The sequence below is a fragment of the Propithecus coquereli genome, unplaced genomic scaffold (assembly GCF_000956105.1).
Source record: "Propithecus coquereli isolate 6110/MARCELLA unplaced genomic scaffold, Pcoq_1.0 Scaffold56, whole genome shotgun sequence".
Lineage (NCBI taxonomy): Eukaryota > Metazoa > Chordata > Mammalia > Primates > Indriidae > Propithecus > Propithecus coquereli.
The window spans coordinates 5,114,727-5,134,566 of record NW_012151507.1 but is presented as its reverse complement, the minus strand read 5'-3'; the positions used below and the strand labels follow the sequence as shown (position 1 = coordinate 5,134,566).

Sequence of the window (19,840 nt, the reverse complement as noted above, 5' to 3'; positions counted from 1 at the left end):
AACCCTAGGTTAATACTTAGCCACATGGTAAGCGTTTAAGAAACATGAGCTGTTATGATTATTATACTATTATTGTTGAAATTATTATATGATCAAGAAAGTACTACAAATCAATGATAACAGTAGGAGTCATTCATATCATATCATATAATTATATTTGTACATCTGCTCCTTTGGAATAAAATAATAATAGCAGCCAGTAGTAACTGAGTTGTTACAACATGCAAGGCACTGCTCTCAGTACTTTACATTAAATAATGTGTTTAATTCTCACAACAACCCTAAGAGGTGGATGCAATAATCATATTCCTTTTGCAAATGAGGAAACAGAGGAACAGAGATGTTAAGTAACTTGCCCATGGCTGGCAAGAGGCAAAGCCAGGTACTGAATGAAGCCTGGCAGTCTCTACACTGTGCTCCCCAAGTGAGTGTCTCCCCTTGTACCAGGGGCCATGACAAATCGCAGATGGATTACAGAGACAAATGTCAACAATGGCTTCACAAAAATGCTGTCAACACATGGGTGAATATTTAACTGCTCTCGAAGTGGGTACCACCTTTCTAAAAGTGAATGGTGTAGAAGAAATGAAAGAAACAAGAACAATACATATTACAACAAAACATTCTTTAAAACTTCACCTCAAGAACCTTATAAATAAAACTAAAGCATATACAAGAAAATGAAGGCTGGGTGTGGTGGCTCACGCCTGTAATGCCAGCACTCTGGGAGGCCAAGGCAGGAGGATCGCTTGAGCTCAGGAGTTCAAGACCAGCCTGACCAAGAGCGAGACACCCTGTCTCCACTAAAAATAGGAAGAAATTAGCCAGACAACTAAAAATATATAGAAAAAATTAGCCGGGCATGGTGGCACATGCCTGTAGTCCCAGCTACTTGGGAGGCTGAGGCAGGAGGATCGCTTGAGCCCAGGAGTCTGAGGTTGCTGCGAGCTAGGCCGACACCACAGCACTCTAGCCAGGAGAACAGAGCGAGACTCTGTCTCAAAAAAAATGAAAAATCTTGTTAATAAATATGACGAGAGGTCAATATCATTATTATATCAAAATTCTGTTATAAATCAATAAGAGTAAAAAGTACCAAAGAGAATATAGCAGAAGTATGAATGTTTCATTCAGAAAAGAAGACTGTGGCTGGTTAATAAGCATGAAAAGTATTTCTCCTCACTAGTATGTTTTGGACATAAGTGACTATGGTTTAAGAGGACAGAAGTATGTGATCAGCAAGAAAATAACTTCATTTTTATATAGCTAAATATAAAAATCCATAAAACTATGGAAAGAAAATATAAATAAGATACAAATGCCATAAAAATGTTAAAAATAGTCTAAATCAAAATTATAACTTTTTGTTTTATAATATACAGTAAATAAAAAAGTCAAGTGATGAATAAGCAGAAAATGTTTGCACTGTATGTTACACAAAATTAATATCCAAACTATAAAAAAATCTTAAAAATCAGTAAGAACATAACACAAAAGTCCCTTAAAATGGGCAAAGGACACGTTGGCCATTTTATAAGAGCAGGGATACAAATGTATATTAAATATGTAAAAGGCTGCTCTGCAGCTTACAGTAAGGAAAATGAAATCAAAACAATATATTATTCTCTCCATCGGGTATCAAAACTATAATTATCCGTACTAGGGATTTAAGTACTTACATATGTACTTGTCGGGTCTATAAACTAGTTCAGCTGTTTCGGAAAAACTGGAAACATAAACACCTATATTTAGGGGAATGTTAAACTAAGTGTTGCACATCTATACCGTGGAATGCTATAGTATTAGCAGGAAAAGATGTTTTGTTGTCTTCTATGTATTTGTGTGAAAATATTTCTATTATAATAGGTATCATTAAGTGAATAAAGTGAGTTCAACTTTAAATATTAATATATTTACTCAGCACCTACTATATTCCAGGTTCTAGATGTCGTTAGGGATACATCAATAAACAGAAGAGACAGAAATCCTTGCCTTTGTGGCACTTAAAATTCTAGTGTAAAACATGTACAAGATGTGCTTATTTTTATTTTGTAAAACCACAGTGTGTCTTTGTGTGTCTGTGTGCACACACATGCTTGTGTGTGTGGGTGTGTGTGTATACACTCCGAAATGATAGCAACGGTTATACCTACGGAGGTGAGTGGGATTGGGTGGGGGGTCAAGAGCATATTTACTTTATCTGCATTATTTAACTTTTTCACAGTGAAAATGTGTTCCAGTATTTCTTGTGTAACTTAAATGAAAACTACAGGTTGAAAATTACATGTTACATTGATGCTTTGTGCTAAATAAGCTACACATTGCACATAAGGGAAGAACTGAAGCAGGAACTAACGAAAACTTAAAGAGTGACTTCTGCTTTTTTAGGGTAACAGACAGCTCTATCCTAACCAACTACGTAAAAAGTCTTGGTGGCCAAAGGACTGGAGAATGAGCTAGCGGGTAGGGGATGGAAGTGCGAGCAATCCTACCACGACGGAGCCACAGCAAAGCTGGGTGAGACGTCCGTCTGGGAGCTGACCGCTGGCATTCCCCAGAAGCAGTAAGGGTCGCCCGTACCCGGAGGGTGGAGGGGAGGGTTTGGATTTGGCCTTTGATGGACCTGCCTAGAGGGAAATAACCAGCAATTTTTCTTGTGGGCTGAAGTAAAAACCCATATGAAGTCCTTGTACCACCCAGGTGGCTGTACAGGAATGAGGTGAAAGCTTCTTATGTGACAGGTGGAGTTGAAATTAAAGCAGTGGTGATTAAAACAGTGAGGGCTTCTCCAGGACCAAGGAAATGATGCAACCGCAAAGCCCATAAGCATTGAAAATAGTCCTGAACAGGAGGACATCAAGATGTCATTTATCTATTAATTCAGGAGAACGTTCAGGTCTGAAATTACACAATGGTTAATCAAATAATAGCTTCTCCAAGAGGGAGACGTTGAAGTTTAAAAATGTTATCAAAATTTCAGAGAATTTGAACCACACAGGCATTTAGCTTGCTTGGAATCAAACACACTACAAAAAAAAAAAAAAAAGAAAAAAGAAAAAGAAAAAGATAGGTAAAGTGGACAAAAGAGACGGGGGAAGGGAAAGAGGCAAGCAGGAAGGGAGAGGGGGTAGCCACAGAGCAGCAGGAGGCCTTTGTTTCACCAGCTGCTCTTCCCCCTGGTGAAACAAGACCAGGCCTCTACTTCTCCAAGGAAAGGCCACAGCGGAGGGGTGGGGCTAGATTCCGCCTACTGAAAGGGTTTTAGAAAGTAATTTTGGATAGACAGAATTTTCTCCTCACTGATTTTTAAACTCTAAACTTTCAATTAAGATGCAACTTGGCAAAAATACAGTAAGTAAATCTGTGTTTTTGTCTGGAAAAAACCATAAGCCGCATACCTTAACTGCTATTCCAAATAAAACTCTAGATTTAAATTAACAGTCTGTATATTTAACTAGGACTGGCTTTCGTGGACTCCAATCTCTATTTTATCAAAATAATGATTATTGTATCTTATAAGCTATTAATTGGCTCTTTTGGAGATATTTTATAGAATTAAGGGATAAAATAAAAACAAATTCAGACAGCTACTATGGTTTTTGGTTGTTAATCAGATTAATTTATATAAATCCACGTTCATTCTTTTCAAAGCTAATAGCTTTGGTATAAGAAAAAGTTTAAATAATAAAAAATAGCAAATAAATTTAAATGATGTGGTTTGGCATAATTGAAACTATGAAATGAGGTTCTTGATGCAATTTACAAACTATTAGAAGTAGTGATTAAACACTGATTAAGAGAACAAGGTGTACCACCAAATTGTCTGGATTTGAATACTGGTGCTACAATTTACAATCTGTGTGACTGGGCACAACATGTGGGCTCTCCGTGCCTCAGTTTCCCTATCTATAAAACTGAGATAATAAGGATATCTACCTCATAAAATTTTGGGGAGGAGTTAATGTGTTAATGCACGTAAAACACCTAAAACCATACCTAGGTACCTAACTAGTATTAACTCATTTAATACTTATAAAAACCTTATGAAGCCATTACTGTTTTTATCGGATTATGATAGATTAAAAATCTGAGGAACAGTACGGTTAAATAATTTGCTCATGGCCACATGCTGACTTCACAGTCCCAGCTCTGAAGAACCATTACACTAATGTTGCTTCTTAACCCAGTATGTTGAATAGAATTATTTTTAAAAAGGAAAGCAGGGGAGGGAGGAGTCAGAGAATAACTTGGAAAAATCATTAAATTTAATCAATAAACGAACCACAGAGTTTTAATAATGAGGTAATAACCATTTATATTCTTTCAAGAAGACAACATAAACAAGAACCCTGTTATCCAAATTAGATTGTTTTGAAGACAAACACTGCTCAGCAAGTACCTGCCTTCATCTGTGATGTACCTCCTCCAGCATCTATCCTGTCTTCTTCCAACAGCTCTGACTTTTGGGGGGAGAGGCGGCCCACCCCCATTTCCAGGCCCTGTGATCTGGTGAGGGGCCACCCTGTCCCATATGATGTGGCCTAAGTTGATCAGTAGATCTCATTCTCTGTCCACAGTGATTGGTTCAGGAACAAGCACCTGATCCAAGCCAGTCCAATCAAACTGAATTGCAGGAGTTTTTCTGAAAATCCTGGGAGAAAGGCTTATTTCTGCTGGATTCAAACTAGAAAGGAAATTCCCTGTGGACTGAAGGTAGTCACCTTGCAACCCTTTGGGCCCCAAGAGTGCGCCCAACAGCAAAGAAGCAGACCAAAACTATGGAAAGAAAGGAACCAATTCATCTCATCGTAATACTCTTTGAACCACGGATTGAACAGTACTTAATTCTATCCCTGAAGTGTTAAATTACATAAACTAATAAATTTCCTTTTTTCCAAGGTCATTTACATCTGAAAGAATCCTAGCTGGTCTAGGTATTGGTACCAGGAAGTCAGATGAGGGCGGGGGTTAAGAGTGACAGACCCTAAAAGGTGAATTTAGCCTAGTGGGGAAAGAGGGAGGGAGGAGCCCTCTACCTTAGGGTAGGAAGTTGGCAATCCTTGTTACCCAGCTGTAAAATAATGGATTAAATTTCCACCTTTTTAACACTGGACTCAGACCATGTCCTTACAGAAGTTGAAGAACTAGGGGACTTGGTAAGAAAACTTCAGGATGTTGGGGTGCATTGGCAATATTTTGAGACCTGTGGGAAGTCCTAAGAAGAGACTAGTGTCTACTGGAACTAGCTTTCAGAAAGCAGAGAGGGAAGAAACCCTGCTTGGATAGGAAAGGTATTTTCTGTTTGCAGCCTACAATGCAAAAGGTTGATAACCCAGTTACCTGGAGACTCGTAGGTTGGGGAAAGCCAAATTTCATACTGCAATCCAATCTAAAGTTAGAACAATAGTGGTTACATTAATGGCAAACAAAACAGACAATAGCTTGGGCCTAGGAAGTACCCTGATATCCAGGCTGGTGCAAGCACCTGCTCTAGTCTTTAAGGAAAAAGTCTTCCCAGTTATACAGTTTCAGCTGGATACAGTCTGGGGCCAAGGAGCATTTGAGTGATGCCGTCTTGTCCTAGCCTCTTGAAGCCAAAGGAATGAATTATTAGACACTGTAAATGTCACATCGATCCTCCTGGCCTCTAACATATTCAAACCCAGGTGATTTCATCCCATTTCTATTCAGCTCTCCATACCTTCTGAAGACCAACAATGTTCCACAAATATCTGTAGCTACCACTCGTGTGGCACTCCTCCAGGGTCTGTTCTCTCTTATTCCAATAACACCTTTGACTTTCAGGTGACATTCTCTTGACTCTTAAATCTTGAAATACAACATCCTCCCCACTGACTTCAACCTCCCACCTCATCACTTCTTTTCCTTAATCCTAAGACACATTTTCTCTGATTTCAGTGAAACTTCCAATGCCCTGGCTTGTCCACTTCCTTTCAATTTTCAGCCAACATCTTCTTTTGTCTTTTCTTTTTTCTGAGCCCAAGTTCGGATTATATTTTCCTATTTCCCTTGCAGTCAGGTGAGCCCAGATGACTGAGTTCTGTTCAATGCATTATGAACAAAAGTGATGTGTGCCATTTGTGGGATGGTCCTTAAAGACCACCCTCACTCAGGCTTCTGTCTCTTTCCCATCTGCTGGAAGAATGAAGAGTATTCCAAAGTCCAGTCTGTTACTGACCACATGAAGCAAGATGCCTCCCCATCTCGAAGACCTTTGTTGAACTGTTACAGCATAGTGAATAAAAGCCACTGAAATTCTGGGGTTGTTTGTTACTTGGTTGACCTATCTTGACTAATACATCTATCGAAAGCATTCATATTAGATTACACAGTCCTTTACCTCAACCTGTATCTCTCCAAAACTCTAACTCATCATGTCTCTTGACCATACATACTGCCTCCCTAGAAAAACTGAAGCTCAGAATATCAATTCAATTGTCTGTATTCTCAGCTTTATGCTACCTTCCAACTGTAGAGTAGAAGAGCAATTCACAAGGCCAAGAGAACTGGTGCTATCACTAGACCCTCAGAGGGTCCTGCACACTGCACAGGACCTTCCATAGTCCAACTATCTGACAACTTCCTCCAAGTTCCTTGGGTTCTCAGAAACATCTAATACTATTGACCATTTCCTCCTTGAAACATTCTCTCCCCTTAGCTTTCATTCTACTACTCTCCACATTTTCCTGCATCTCTCATCACTTCTTAGACTCCTTTTCGGTTCCTCATTTTGTTCCAGTTCTTTCTCTAGCATGCCTTGAATCCTATATTTCTTTCCATGCTTCCATCCTTTGGGAGTGATCTCATCTACTCCCATGGCTTCAGCGTGTGTGTGTGTGTGTGTGTGTGTGTGTGTGTGTGTGTGTGTGTGTGTGTGTGTGTGTGTGTGTGTGTGTGTGTGTGTGTGTGTGTAGACAACTATGAAACTTATATCTCTGGACTACATGAGTCCTGAACCTCAAACCCTAATGTCTCTAACAAGCACGACATATCCCAAATTGAAATCAGTACCTTCTTCTCCCATCTCTGCTGACACTTGCTTCCCCTTCTCCTGCACTTCCTTTGTCAGTGGGTCCCCTTAGCCATAAGCCTGGAAGGACGACTTAACCTTCCCCTCCACAAAACTACTCACAACCCTTCAAATCCTACCCCCTGAATATGTTTTGAATCTGTCCCTTCTCCTACATACCTGCTCCTACCAACATTTTCTCATCTGGATTCCTTCCTAAGCATCCTCACCAATTTCCGTATCTCTAGTTTTACTGCTCCAACCCACTCCATATGGCTGACAGATCTTTCTAGCACAGAAATCAGTTGATATCCCTTCCCTGTTGGAAATCCTTCCGTGGCTGACCAATACCTTTGGAATAAAAAGTTCTCTGTCTCTTCTGGACTCTAGACATTTTTATCCAACTTCCCACTGGACATTTTTACTTCAAACTTCCACAGTGTTTCACACTCGAAAAGCTACCTTTCCTGACTCTGGATCCAAATCTGACTTTCTCAGTGATAAGCACCACCATCTTATCTGTGCCTAAATCAGAAATCTGGATGGCATTGCAGACAATCTCAGCCCTCTCCCCAACATCCGGCTCACGGGTTTTTTTTTTTTTTATTATTCCTCTTAATATCTCTTACATTCATCACTTTTTCCTCAAATCCAGCACAAATACCCAAGCCCAGATCACCATCATCTCTTATCCCCAACAGCCTCCTAACTAGTGTCCTTCCCAGTCTTATCTCCCCCTTTCAAAGCCTTTCTCCACTCTACAGGCAGAAGGATCTTTCTAAAATGTCAATATGATTTTGCTTAAAACCTTATAATGACACTCCACTGCTTTCAGTAACACAAAAATAACTTGAATGAAGCTTAGATCCTAGTGAAGACAAAAAATAATAAACAAGATTATTTCAGATAATAAAATATAATAGATAGTACAAGATATTATCTATGGATAATGGGAGGGAGGGTGATTTTAGAACTGACACTCAGGGACAGCCTTTTGCAGAAGTGATGTTTCAGTGAGACCTGCAGGGTCAGGAGGAGCTAGCCTTGGAAAAGAGGGCAGACTTCGGTTTGCTTACTAACCATCCTCCCCGCTGGGCTGTGAGCTCCCTGAGGGCGAAGCTCTCTGAACACCCTACCACAGATTTTGGTACATGTAGGTTTCAGATACATGTTTGATGACTGGAGAGAGGAATGAAATTTAAATTTAAATTTAAATTTCTAACCAGTCCAACTTTAGGTAAAATGTAGGCTCACATTTTTTTGTACATTAGTTGACATTAATTTGCAGAACTATTAAAATTTTTAGGCAGACAAAAATAAATGGGATTTAGACTTTAAGGAAACATTTTGCTTTCCAGAAATCATTCTAAAATATTTCAGAACAGATGCTGCATAGTAAACTCTTAAAATCAGGAGTCCTAAAAAAAAAATATTGAAATGGATGAACCACTTGCTAGGATACTGCAGGGTATTTCGGCCCCACCAACCATAAAAGCCAGCATCGGTCAGAGTGCTGGGCTCTAAGACTTCCTGTGTAACAGAGGGAAGGACCTGAGGGGGGAAAAAAAAAGAATTTTTCTCTCTTTACAATTTCCCCACTGTTTTTGGGAACCGCAGCCTGGTCTGCAGCCCTGAGGTAGGTTAAGTCCTTTGTTAAAAGAGATAACTCCCAGGTGGTGCCAGCCCCCCCAGTGGGTGGCTGGCAGAGTTCACAGAGTTTGTCTCTGGCAGAGATGGGATGATTAGAATAGTTAACCACAATAGCCTAGAACTGAGGGGCCCTCCCTTTAAAAGCTCTGTATTTCTGCCTATGTTCAGCAAATTCGGATTTTAAAACAAGAAGGTCTGCCATTTTTCTTCCCTTGCCGGCAAAGTAATCTCTTTCCTCCTCCCCAAAACACTTGTCCTCGTTCTTCTGATTCAGCCTCGTGGACAAGTGACGAGTTTTTGGTAACACTTGGACTAGAGCCTCTTAATAGGCAAAACTGTTTTTATATATACCCGAATCAACATCAGATATTCAAATTCATAAAGAAAAAGCTTTTAAGTCATTATCATTCATTTCTACTATGCAGGAATAACAATAAAGGATCCCTTAAAATATATTGTATCATGCATAAATTATTGAATTTGATTCTGGAAAATAATATATTCTGGTTCAAAATCCCTTACTTGCAAATTTAAATTTGTTGTTGTTGTTTTGTGTGTTTTTCTTTTTTTTTTTTTTAAACAAATTTGGCAGCAAAATTTGACGTAATATGAGAGGATTTATATCTTCCATTTAGTCTACTTGGTGTGACTATTCAGTTGTTTCACTGCAGAAATAGAATGTGTTTGATTACAGGGTGCTGCCTCTAGCCCCACAGGAATATTGGGTAATACATGATATAGTCCATGTATTGTTGTTCTAAAATCCCAGAAATTCTTACCTTCAAGGCATGTCTGGCCCCAAACGGCCCCAAGGATTTTGGATAACGGATCTACGTTCTATTATAACACTCACCCAATTCTATTACCTTTAGTTATAAAATTTCCATAATGTCTGGGCTTTGAAGTACCCAGAAAAATACAATTAGCATGATTTTATCATTTGGAAGTAATATAATTGAAAGCTGCCCTGAGCTTCCTCTGGCTGAAAATATGCATTTATGCCATTTTACTATTTCTTTTCCTATAGCGTGTATACTTCTATGAGCTACAGATGCTTCTGATCAGGAGGAAACTTTTGTAGGTAAATCCTTTGTACCACACCCAGCCACAATCTGGGTATTGCAGGCATCAGAACAATTTGTCATAGCTTCCAATTTTCCCAAGTGTTTTATTTTTCTCATTTTATAACTTTTATAATTTTCTTATACTTAACATTTTTCCCCCAAAAGTTTCAAGAAGCAGCACCTACCTTCTGGGAACAAGGTTTCTACTCTTTACAGGACGCATATCTGGTACTCGGCTATCAACCTCATTATGTATATTATTTCTGATTCCCATAATCACCCTACAGAGGTATTTTCTATTCTTCCCATCATACACCTGAGCAAACTCAGGCTCAATTTGTCCAAGGCCACATGACTCCTAAGTGGCAGAACAGAATTTGAACCCAGGTATGTCTAAGGTCCAAAAACCGTGTCTTCCAAAACATCATGAGGCAAATAATTGACCACTGCTCCAATCTCATTTTTAACTTGTGTATAGTTAGAAGGATAAGCCTGCTTCAACCATGCTAGAAATGAGAGTGTAATTTTTTTCTAAAAGCCTATTGCTAGTTATTTGATGGTGTCTTTACACTTCCATAAAAAGAAGATAGCCAACATAAAATGTCAATAGCCATATAAAATGTCGATCGGTATAATTTTGCTTGTTTCATTATTTTTTAAAAAATAAATACAAATAATTGGAATTGCTTAGGCTTATCAACAAATATAACAAAATCAGATGTTCAATATTCACCCACCTTTTAGAAGCATCATCTACACTTATTGGGAAATATTATCACACAAAGGGAAGAGAAAGGCTTATACCTCATAACAACATAGCATAAAAGGACAGAGATGAAGATCATTAATGATTTTAATTATTTTAAGGCCCATTAAAATTAGAGAAATATCAAAGCACCCACAGTGTTAAGGGTTTAATATTACAGCGTTTTAGAGTTTACTAGTTCATACCTTTCAATCACAGCAAGTTATTAGCAGTGAAGGGATGAACCCTCTTAATAGGATTTTTATTTCAATGATAGGGTGTTACGGACAAGACAACCTAAGTTTAAAAAAAATTAGTAGCAAGCGCTAGTTGAGTTAATCAGTTAAAGACAAACTGTGCCCTGGGGAAGCTAAATGAAAAAGCAACAGTAAAGCTTACAGAACTTAGCTCGTACAATTTGCCTTGAAGGCGGAAGATTGGTTCCCTGAAATAGCAAAGAATTATATGCTTTAGTTCAGAAAAAAAGTTTTTAAAATAAAGTCTGTTATTACCTCTTCTCCTTTCAAAACAATGGAAAAAAAAAATCTAGAGCAGAGGTTTCAATTTGTTCAATAATTGTACCTCTGCATTTTTTTTAAAAAACTATAAAACCATCATTGTTTTGACTTGAAAAGAAATAACAATGCAAATATTCATTATCACATAAAACATAAAAGAAACAGCAAACTGTCGAGTTAATACAATCTCTGCAGAGCGCTATTAGTCAGAGACAGCTGGTCAGCCCAAAAACATAAAAACTTAAAAGATGAGATCTTCTTAGGAATTAACATCTTCATTAACCAACCAGAATTTAGTGTGGCAGAGATTAAATCCAACAACTGCCTTCTTTGTGAGCTGTCCCTTCACTGATACCAAGCTGTGCAAATGTGTGAACTAGTCAGCAGCCCCGAAAGCTCATGCAACTACTCACCAAATTTTAACCTTGAACCGACTCACAGATTCAATGTTAAATTCAATTTAGGAGTAATGTAAGCAAGCAAAATAGGACATGAAGAGTCAAGTTTGAAATGCAGAGCAAGTAGCAGAAAAGTTATGTAAAATAAATCAATATGGTTAACTGCATAAAAGAGCCAAAAAGAAATGAAATTCACTCCAAAAACTTTAAAAGCAAAACCAAAACAAAATGAAAAGCTGCACTTCAAGCAAAATTTGCACGTGATTAATTTGCATTAAAAAAATCGTCAATCAAGCGATTTAGTTCAAATTCTTTGGAGCAGGCATGCACCGATTCTCTTGTGTGATTCCTACCTGATTTCCAATTGTGGTTTTCTTGTGGACCTGACTGCTCCGCTGCTGAGCACTGGGAAAAGCAAGGAAAGCAGCGCTGAAGAGACACGTAAGACTTTTTTCGGAACAAGTAACAGATACTATAATAAGATATATATAAGCTTTTTAAAAAAGAAATCAACAGCTGAGGCAGAGCTAGTATGAAAAATCCAGGTCAGTTTCATTCTGGAGGCAAAACCAACTCAGTGGGACTCCTAGTAGCAAATAATAATTGCAAACCAGAAACATAATAACACCACTGGAAGAAAAGCCGAGTTGCTACGTTAATAAAAATATGAGTGGATATATCTGCAAGGCCCCACAGGTATACAGAATAGTCGTAATGAACATTAAGTTAATGCTTATTGAACGTGACTAAATACCATGTTCTAAGTGCTTCACAGATATTAGTCATTTTAATTCTCACAACAACCCCGTGAGGTAGTTACTCTTCTTATTCTTCTTGTTATACAGATGGAGAGACTGAGTCACAGGGAAGCTGAGTGATTTTTCCAAAGTCACTCAGCTAATAAGTGGTGGTATCTAGTAGTACGATTCCACATCCCAAACTCCTTGTGATATCATCCAATCTCACTGCTTTGAATCCCACTATACTCTGACAATTCCCTTCGTGCATCTCCAGTGTGGACCCGTACATGTTTCTGACAACTCGACGTCTCCACTCGGGTGTCTAATGAACACCTCATACTTGATGTGTCAAAACTGAACTCCTAAAATCCTCCCTAAAACCTGCTCTAGCCATAGTCTTCCCCTTCTTAGAGGCAACTCCATACCACACTTCCAAGAGATTAGGCCAAAATCCGTGACTCGTGTTTCCCTCACATCCCACACCCGAGCTGTTGACTACCTTCCTGTAACGTATTTAAGATTCAGTCATCTCTTTATCACTGCTGTGGCTCCCACCTCAGTCCAAGCTGCTGCTACCTCTCCCCTGGGTGACTGCAATCATTCACTCTCTGGTCTCTGCTTCCACACTGTCCCTGTGATGCCTACTCTCAACACAGAAGCTAAAGTGACCCTTCTGCTCAAAACCCTGTCCTGTCATCAACACCATTCCACTCAATAGCAAAGGCCCAAGTCCTCACAGGGGTCCGCAAGGCCCTACTCCACTAACCCCCAACTCTCCGCTTCTTGGACTCATCTCCTCCTACCCTTCATCTCCTTCACTGGAGAGTCGCAGCCACGCTGGCTCTGCTCTTTCCCAAACCTCCCGGCGTACTCGCACCTCAGAGCATTTAGGCTGTCCACAGAATCTACCTCCCCCGTACGTCTACGTGACTCCTAACGTCTTCATTTTTACCTTTGTGGTGAAGTCTATCCTGAGCATCCTATGTAAAACTATATCCCTCCCTTCCTCCAGGACTCTCGTCCCCTTTACCATGCTTTTTCTCTATGGCGTTTTTCACCTTCCAACATACTATACAGTTTATTTACAGTTTGTGTCTGTTATTTCCCTGGGGCCTACAAAGGACCTGGCGCGTAGCTGGCTTCGACAAACATCTGTTAAATGGAAAGTCCAATGAGGTTGATGCTATTATAAGCCCCAGTTTACACATGAGCACAGAGGGTTAAAAGCCAGACATGACTCCATCGGTTTAACTCCAGAGCCCACACAGTTAAGCAATATGTTACTCCATCTCTCAAAAGAATGTAGGTTTTCTTTTTGTGGTTCCATGAGTAAACACCTATCAATATAAAAAAAATACAATTAATTTTGGTTATTCTGGGAATAACCAAAGTATTGCTGCAAGACCAGCAATACTCAACCCTCTTTAATGTAGGGCTGGGTATTGGAATAGCCTAAAATAGAGAAAAGGTAGACTAAAGCCATCAGTCAACTATTTAAAGTGATGGAATGTTATGGTACAGTAGCAAGTTAGAAATCAACACCACGGATAGAACAGGTGTTCGAAATAGCAGTCCCTTATGACCTCCTTTGATGTATTTAAGCTGCTTTCCTTCACTCAAACTCATGAAAACCACATACTAATTCAAGCAAGGGTGGGCAGCGGGTGGGCAGTGAAAGGCCATACAGCATTTGCTTGCTAAAGATATTTTGTGTGTATTTTTGTTTTTCAATTGGTAATTTATTATATAATTTCAACTTCTTTATTCCTTCCTCATTTTTTGTTATTTTTCTAGCTTTTGGTTAAATGGCTCATTCCCTCAATCACTGTGACATTCTTCAGTCATTTCCCTGAATAATCCAAATCTACATTATTCAGGTTTCTGTAGATGAAGCTGTGAGAGAGGCGAAGCTCATGTCTGGCTGTGCCCAGGATCCAGTGTGTCCACACCGCCCTCTGGCTGCTCACCATGCCCTGGCACACGAAGCGTCTCCAGCACTACTTGCCTAGTGCTTCAGATCTCTTCCTGCCTTTCTTTCTCCACTAAATGTCCCCTTTCCAGGGCCCTCCTGCCTTCCCTCCCTTCCAGGAATAAACGGGAAAACTAAGAATGTGATCATGCCTTCTTCATGGGCTACAGTTATCTCTTCCAAGCATCATAATTGGGTTTTAAGGTTTTCTTTAAGGGGAAATGTTTTCAATAAAGTGGTAATAACTTCAGAATTATGAGAGACCCAAAGGTGTTTGCTTTGGACAAACTGGGGACCCTAAAATTATGTATGGGTCACCTTAAAATCACATAAGGGAAAAGAAGCTGAATATAAAACAAAAGGCACAGAGATTGTTGATGACTCCTTTGCTACCCTGGACAGAGTTTGATCTAAATGGAGTTTAGTGTCTCAGCTGTAAAATGTGTATAGGTGTGTTGTAAGAAAGAGACAGACACACAGAAGCAGAGACAAAGAGACGGGGTGAAGGACTGAACTAGCTGTGTCTTAGGTTCCTTTTAGGTCTAAGACCCCTTGAGATGCAACATTACTCTCAAAAGCTTATTAGCTAAACTAGATAGAGCGTCCACTGACAGTTTCCATCAATGAAATAATGCACTTGTAAGAATACGCAGAAGGAAAATTATAATAGATTTATTTTATAAGCCAATCTCAAATATTAGAGTTAGAACAAATACTAAGCTACCCTTACTTTCCATCTAAAAAAAAAAAAATCTTTCTGCAGCAACTGGCCCCATAAGTCCAAACATACTGTTGTTAATGATGTATTTAGGTACGTGAAGTTACTTTAAAAATAACATAATAAAAAGTAAATAAGATGCCTACTTAGAAAACACCATTTATCATAATTCATCTATCTGCTATAATAATTAAACCAAAAGTATTTCAAAGTACTTATTTAACATTAACAGCACGTTCGTGAAAATCTACTCAGGACATTTAAATTTTTGTAAAAATAAGAGTACATTAGAAGACATTCAGAGAAAAAGGATCCATAATGTTATATTTTAGATGAAATATTTTTGCATATTCCCTTAATCCTTATCTATGCACGTACATGATAAAAGATTCAAATAACAGAAGAGTATGCCAAGGGTGCGTGTGACTATCAAATAAATCCTATGATAGTAATTGCTCTGAATGTTCAGAGACAAGAAATATTTTGGTCTGATATGAGATTTTTACAAAAAACTTAAAATAAAGGTAAATTTTAATAAAGGAAGACAACCAACTACATCCAAGAGAATAGACTGGTATCAGCAAAGCCAGGAGGTAGAGATATGAGGCATGTAGGGAAGCTGTAGAGAGTAAATCTATTATGGCAGAATTATATGATCATAGACTCAGGTTTGCAAATGACCTTAAAAGTCGTCTAGTACAATAACTGTGTGTTGGGGCCAATTATGAAGAATTTGGCTGTTACACTGGAGGAAGCAGAAAATATCCAGTGTCTCTGAGTCAGTAAATGGCATGATTGAAGCAATATTTTAGTGAAAATTACCTCCCCCAAATGGGCAGTATTGACTCTGAAGTATGGAAGACAGGAAGCTGACTCCCAGCCCTCCTCCCCTTACTGCTGGAGTCTTGCCCAGCCTTCAAAGTCTAATCAAGTTCCATATCTGAATTATGCCTCCTTAGAAACCTCGAGTTCTCTGTCTTTTCCATGAACCTCTAAAGCCTTTGGTCTGTGCCTGCATTATATGAACTGGATTGTGTTATAGTCAGGTCTCTAACTCCCCTCCAACAAAGCCTACTCCTTGATGGCCAGTGGTGCAGTGCATTAATTGTGGTATGTCTACCTCTCTCTCTCTCTCTTGACTTCCCTTAGCTCGGAGTTTGTTTTTGGTTGTTTCTTTTATTTATTTATTTCTTTTTTTTTTGTGGGTTTGGTTATTTTCAGTCTGTCTATGCTTGTTTGTCTTCGGTAGTTTATTTAATTTGTTTGAGGATGCTTTCTGTATGTGTTTGTTCAGGCAAGAGTACAGTACATTTAGGCAGAGGTTCCCAACCTATGGTGAGTTGTATAATTATTTCATTACACATTATAATGTAGTAATAAAAATAAAATGCACAATAAATGTAATGTGCTTGAATCATCCCCAAATCATCCCCCTTCTCTCTGGTACATGGAAAAATTGTCTTCCATGAAAATGGAAGGTGCTAAAAAGTTTCAGGATTGCTGCATTTAGGGATCCAAATGTGGCCAGACTGGCTGCCGCACAGAGTTGGGGAGTGGGGTGGAGAGGAACAGTGACAATAGAATAGGCTGAAGAGGTGAGCAGGAGACAGATGATACAGGCCCTTGGAAATCATATTCATGAGTTTAGACTTTATTCTGAAAGTAATAGGGAATCCCAGGAGGAACGAGAAAGAGCATGACAGGAGGCAGGGAGACCGTGGTAATCACGCACGTAACAGAGGACTGACTTTAGTAGTAGCAATGATGATAGAAAGAAATAGACAATTTCAAAAGATATTACAAAATGAAATGAACTAGGTAAAGATGGGGGGAGAGAAAGATGAGAGGAACGCAGAGTACAGAATGACACTCAGGTTTCTGGTTTGAGCATCTGGGAACTGCCATCCCCTGGGAGTGTGAACAACGGAGAAGGTATAAATTAGAAGAGCAGATGAAAAGTTTAATTTGGGACTACTGGGTTGAGGCTTCTCTAGGATAAACAAGTAGAAATGTCCAGTAGGCATCTGAGTATAGTACACAGTCCAGTAAAAAGTTCTGGAATAGAGATCAACATTTAGAGTCATCAGATAAAGTTGGCAACTGAAACAACTGGAGTGGGTAAGACTGGTCAGAAATAATGCAGCGAGTGAAAAAAGATGGGTATCTAGCGAAAAACACTGCTAAAAGGAAAAAAAATGGTTCTTAAGCCACGATTAGAGGATGAAGAACTCCTAAAGAAGACTGAGAAGGAGAGGTTAGCACGGAAAGAGGAAAACCAGGACAGAGTGGGAAGTTTTTGAAGCACAGGAACAGATCTCTTCAGCACAGAGTGGTGAATGGTGTCAAATGAAGGACTCAGAATTGTCCATTGCATTAACCGCTTTGTCCTAGACAAAAGCAGTCTCAGTAGAGTGGTGTGGTGGACACCAGAATACAGTGGGCTAAACAGTAAATGAGAGGTGAGAAAGAAGGAAGAAGGAACACAGACTCTAAGTCAACTGGAAGAGGGCTCGGATGTGTCAAGGAAATGAAGAGTCCCTCGGAGATGACGATCCCATGGCAAATGTCAGGGTGTACACTTCCCCCTCCACCACTGTGTTTCTTTTGCACAGAAGATTTGGAATTATAAGAAACTTCAGTGGTAACCACGATGGAGAAAATATTAGCAAAATAGCAACATACAGACTAAGGAGGGGGCAGTGGGAGGAGAAGGCCCCTCCTTTATACTTTAATGGTAGAACATTTAAAGAATTAACTGTATATATCTGAGCCCTAGGGCCTGGTTAGCAGCAGCTAAGAGATTTACTTCCTTTTTCTCTTCTATGTTGATTTTTGTATCCTGCACCTTTACTGAATTTATTAGTTTTAACAGTTTTTCAGTGAGGTCGTTAGGTTTCTCTAAATATAAGATCCTATTGCAAATAAGGATAATCTGACTTCTTCCTTTCCAATTTGGATACAATTTATTTCTCTCTCATCTGATTGCTCTAGCTAGAACTTTCAGTACTATGTTGAATAATCGTGGTGAAAGCGGGTATCCTTGACTTGTTCCAGATCTTAGAGGAAAGGCTTTCAGTGTTTCCCATTCAGTATGATACTAGCTGTGGGTTGTCATGTATGGTATTTATGGTGTTATGTTCCTTCTGTACCCAGTTTTGTGAAAGTTTTTATCTCGAAGAATGTTGAATTTTATTGAATGCTTTTTCAGCATCAATTGAAATAATCATATAGTTTTTGTCCTTTGTTCTGTTGATATAATGTATTACATTGATTGATTTGCAAATGTTGAACCATCCTTGCATCCCTGGGATGAATCCCACTCAACCATGATTAATCTTTTTAATGTGTTGTTGAATTTGGTTTGCTAGTATTTTGTTGAGGATTTTTGCATCTATGTTCATCAGAGATACTGACCTATAGTTTTCTCTTTTTTTTTTTGTTATATCTTTATCTGTTTTTGGTAAAGCAGGGCTATCCGATGTAAAGTAGGGTCCACTAATAAAGGTCCCAGAGCAATCAGCTGGGTTCATCATACTGTAAAGCTGTTCTGTCCAATACAGTCGCTGTATTGTAACCCAGTAAGCAACCAAGCATTTAATTCTTAAATTTCCATTTGAGTGAAATGAAGGATCTTTTTAATACCTAAGTTTTGATTCCACAAGAGAGAGAACATTCTCATGTAAGAAAAGGAACTAGAAACACTGCTATAATAGAATATAATGTATGCATTAGGGAAAAATAAAGGAGAATGTAAAGGGAAAGACAAAGACTGCTCTGGAATTTAGTGGCAAGATTCAAATGCACTGCCTTTAGTAAAATGGCAATAGAGACATTCCTGAGGATCAGGAAAGAGATATAATGAATGTTGCAACCCATAGAATTTTCATGGGGCTCATATAACAAGAACTGAAATCTGCACACTGCATCATTTCAACTGTGAGAAAACAGGTGTTGAAACCTACTCAGCAGATTGAAAAACAGACCGTAGTCTGTTGCCTGTGGTATACAGAGATATTAATTTAACAGCCCATATCTGGAGCCCATCTTTCTCTTAGACCACTAGACTGCATAATAAATTCTAGTAACTCAGGAGGCAAATTGTGTTATGGAACAAATGAAGACAGCACAAGAGTTTGAAATTTCACTTCCCAAGGCGTTCAGCTAATAAGCTTGTCCTTCTGTTCAGATAGCAGGATTACTGAAAACGAGGGGAAGTAAATGAAGGAACAATTAGACCAGTTCTTATTTTCTTAAACAGCAAAAACTCATTATATTGTATTATATTAATATTATGTTTAAAATATATACGATTTAGAGCTTTTTTTTTCCAACAGGAAAGAATGACAAATTAAAACCCTTAAGTCACAAGGAAAGTTGATGCTTTCTTCTGAAATACTGAACTTTTAAGTTCAGAAACTATATTATACTTGAAAGACCAAGCTTTTAGAAGCCAGGAAATTCCAAAGCAAGCCTACAGCAGCACTAACTTGGACACATTACACATGGTACATATTTTACGGTCTGTATCTAACAAATAACTGGGAGATGGAAAAAAATGTTCCACATATTCAACATGGCAGAATAAATTCTACAGCATAAAGAAGAATTTTGAGATGTCCTGAACAATAATATGAAAGTAAATATTCCATTAATCTAATTTTAGTAACTTGTTTTCCTTTCTTAAAAAATTTTTTTAGAACAAAAGTCATTGCAGTTGAGTAAGATTACATTTGTAAAATACTACGTACATCACCATCCTATGAATTTCAGAGGCAGTCCCTTCTTTCTTTTGGCAACTCTTTAAAAATCTCATGAAACAAATGCTTATTTTTCACAACCCCAGATCTTAATTAACTATCTTTGGAACTTAAAAATACTTACATCATTGTCTTCAAATATGGCTTGACTTTTCTTCCTTGATGGAAACAGCATTCTTGCCAACTTTAAAATTTATAGCTATATTTTTTAACTTTTAAAAGCACAAAAAATACCAACACCCTTCAAAGTG

The 19,840-nt window shown here is 38.5% G+C and overlaps 1 protein-coding gene across 2 annotated transcripts in view; it reads right to left on the bottom strand.

Annotated features, from left to right (window-relative positions):
* Positions 1 to 19,840, bottom strand: part of DNM3 (dynamin 3) — a 607,030-nt gene that overhangs the window by 356,456 nt on the left and 230,734 nt on the right. For both annotated transcript variants that reach the window (XM_012657777.1, XM_012657778.1), the window contains exon 13: positions 11,759 to 11,810. In XM_012657777.1, coding sequence (XP_012513231.1) covers positions 11,759 to 11,810 — 52 coding nt within the window. The remainder of the gene's footprint in view (positions 1 to 11,758; positions 11,811 to 19,840) is intronic.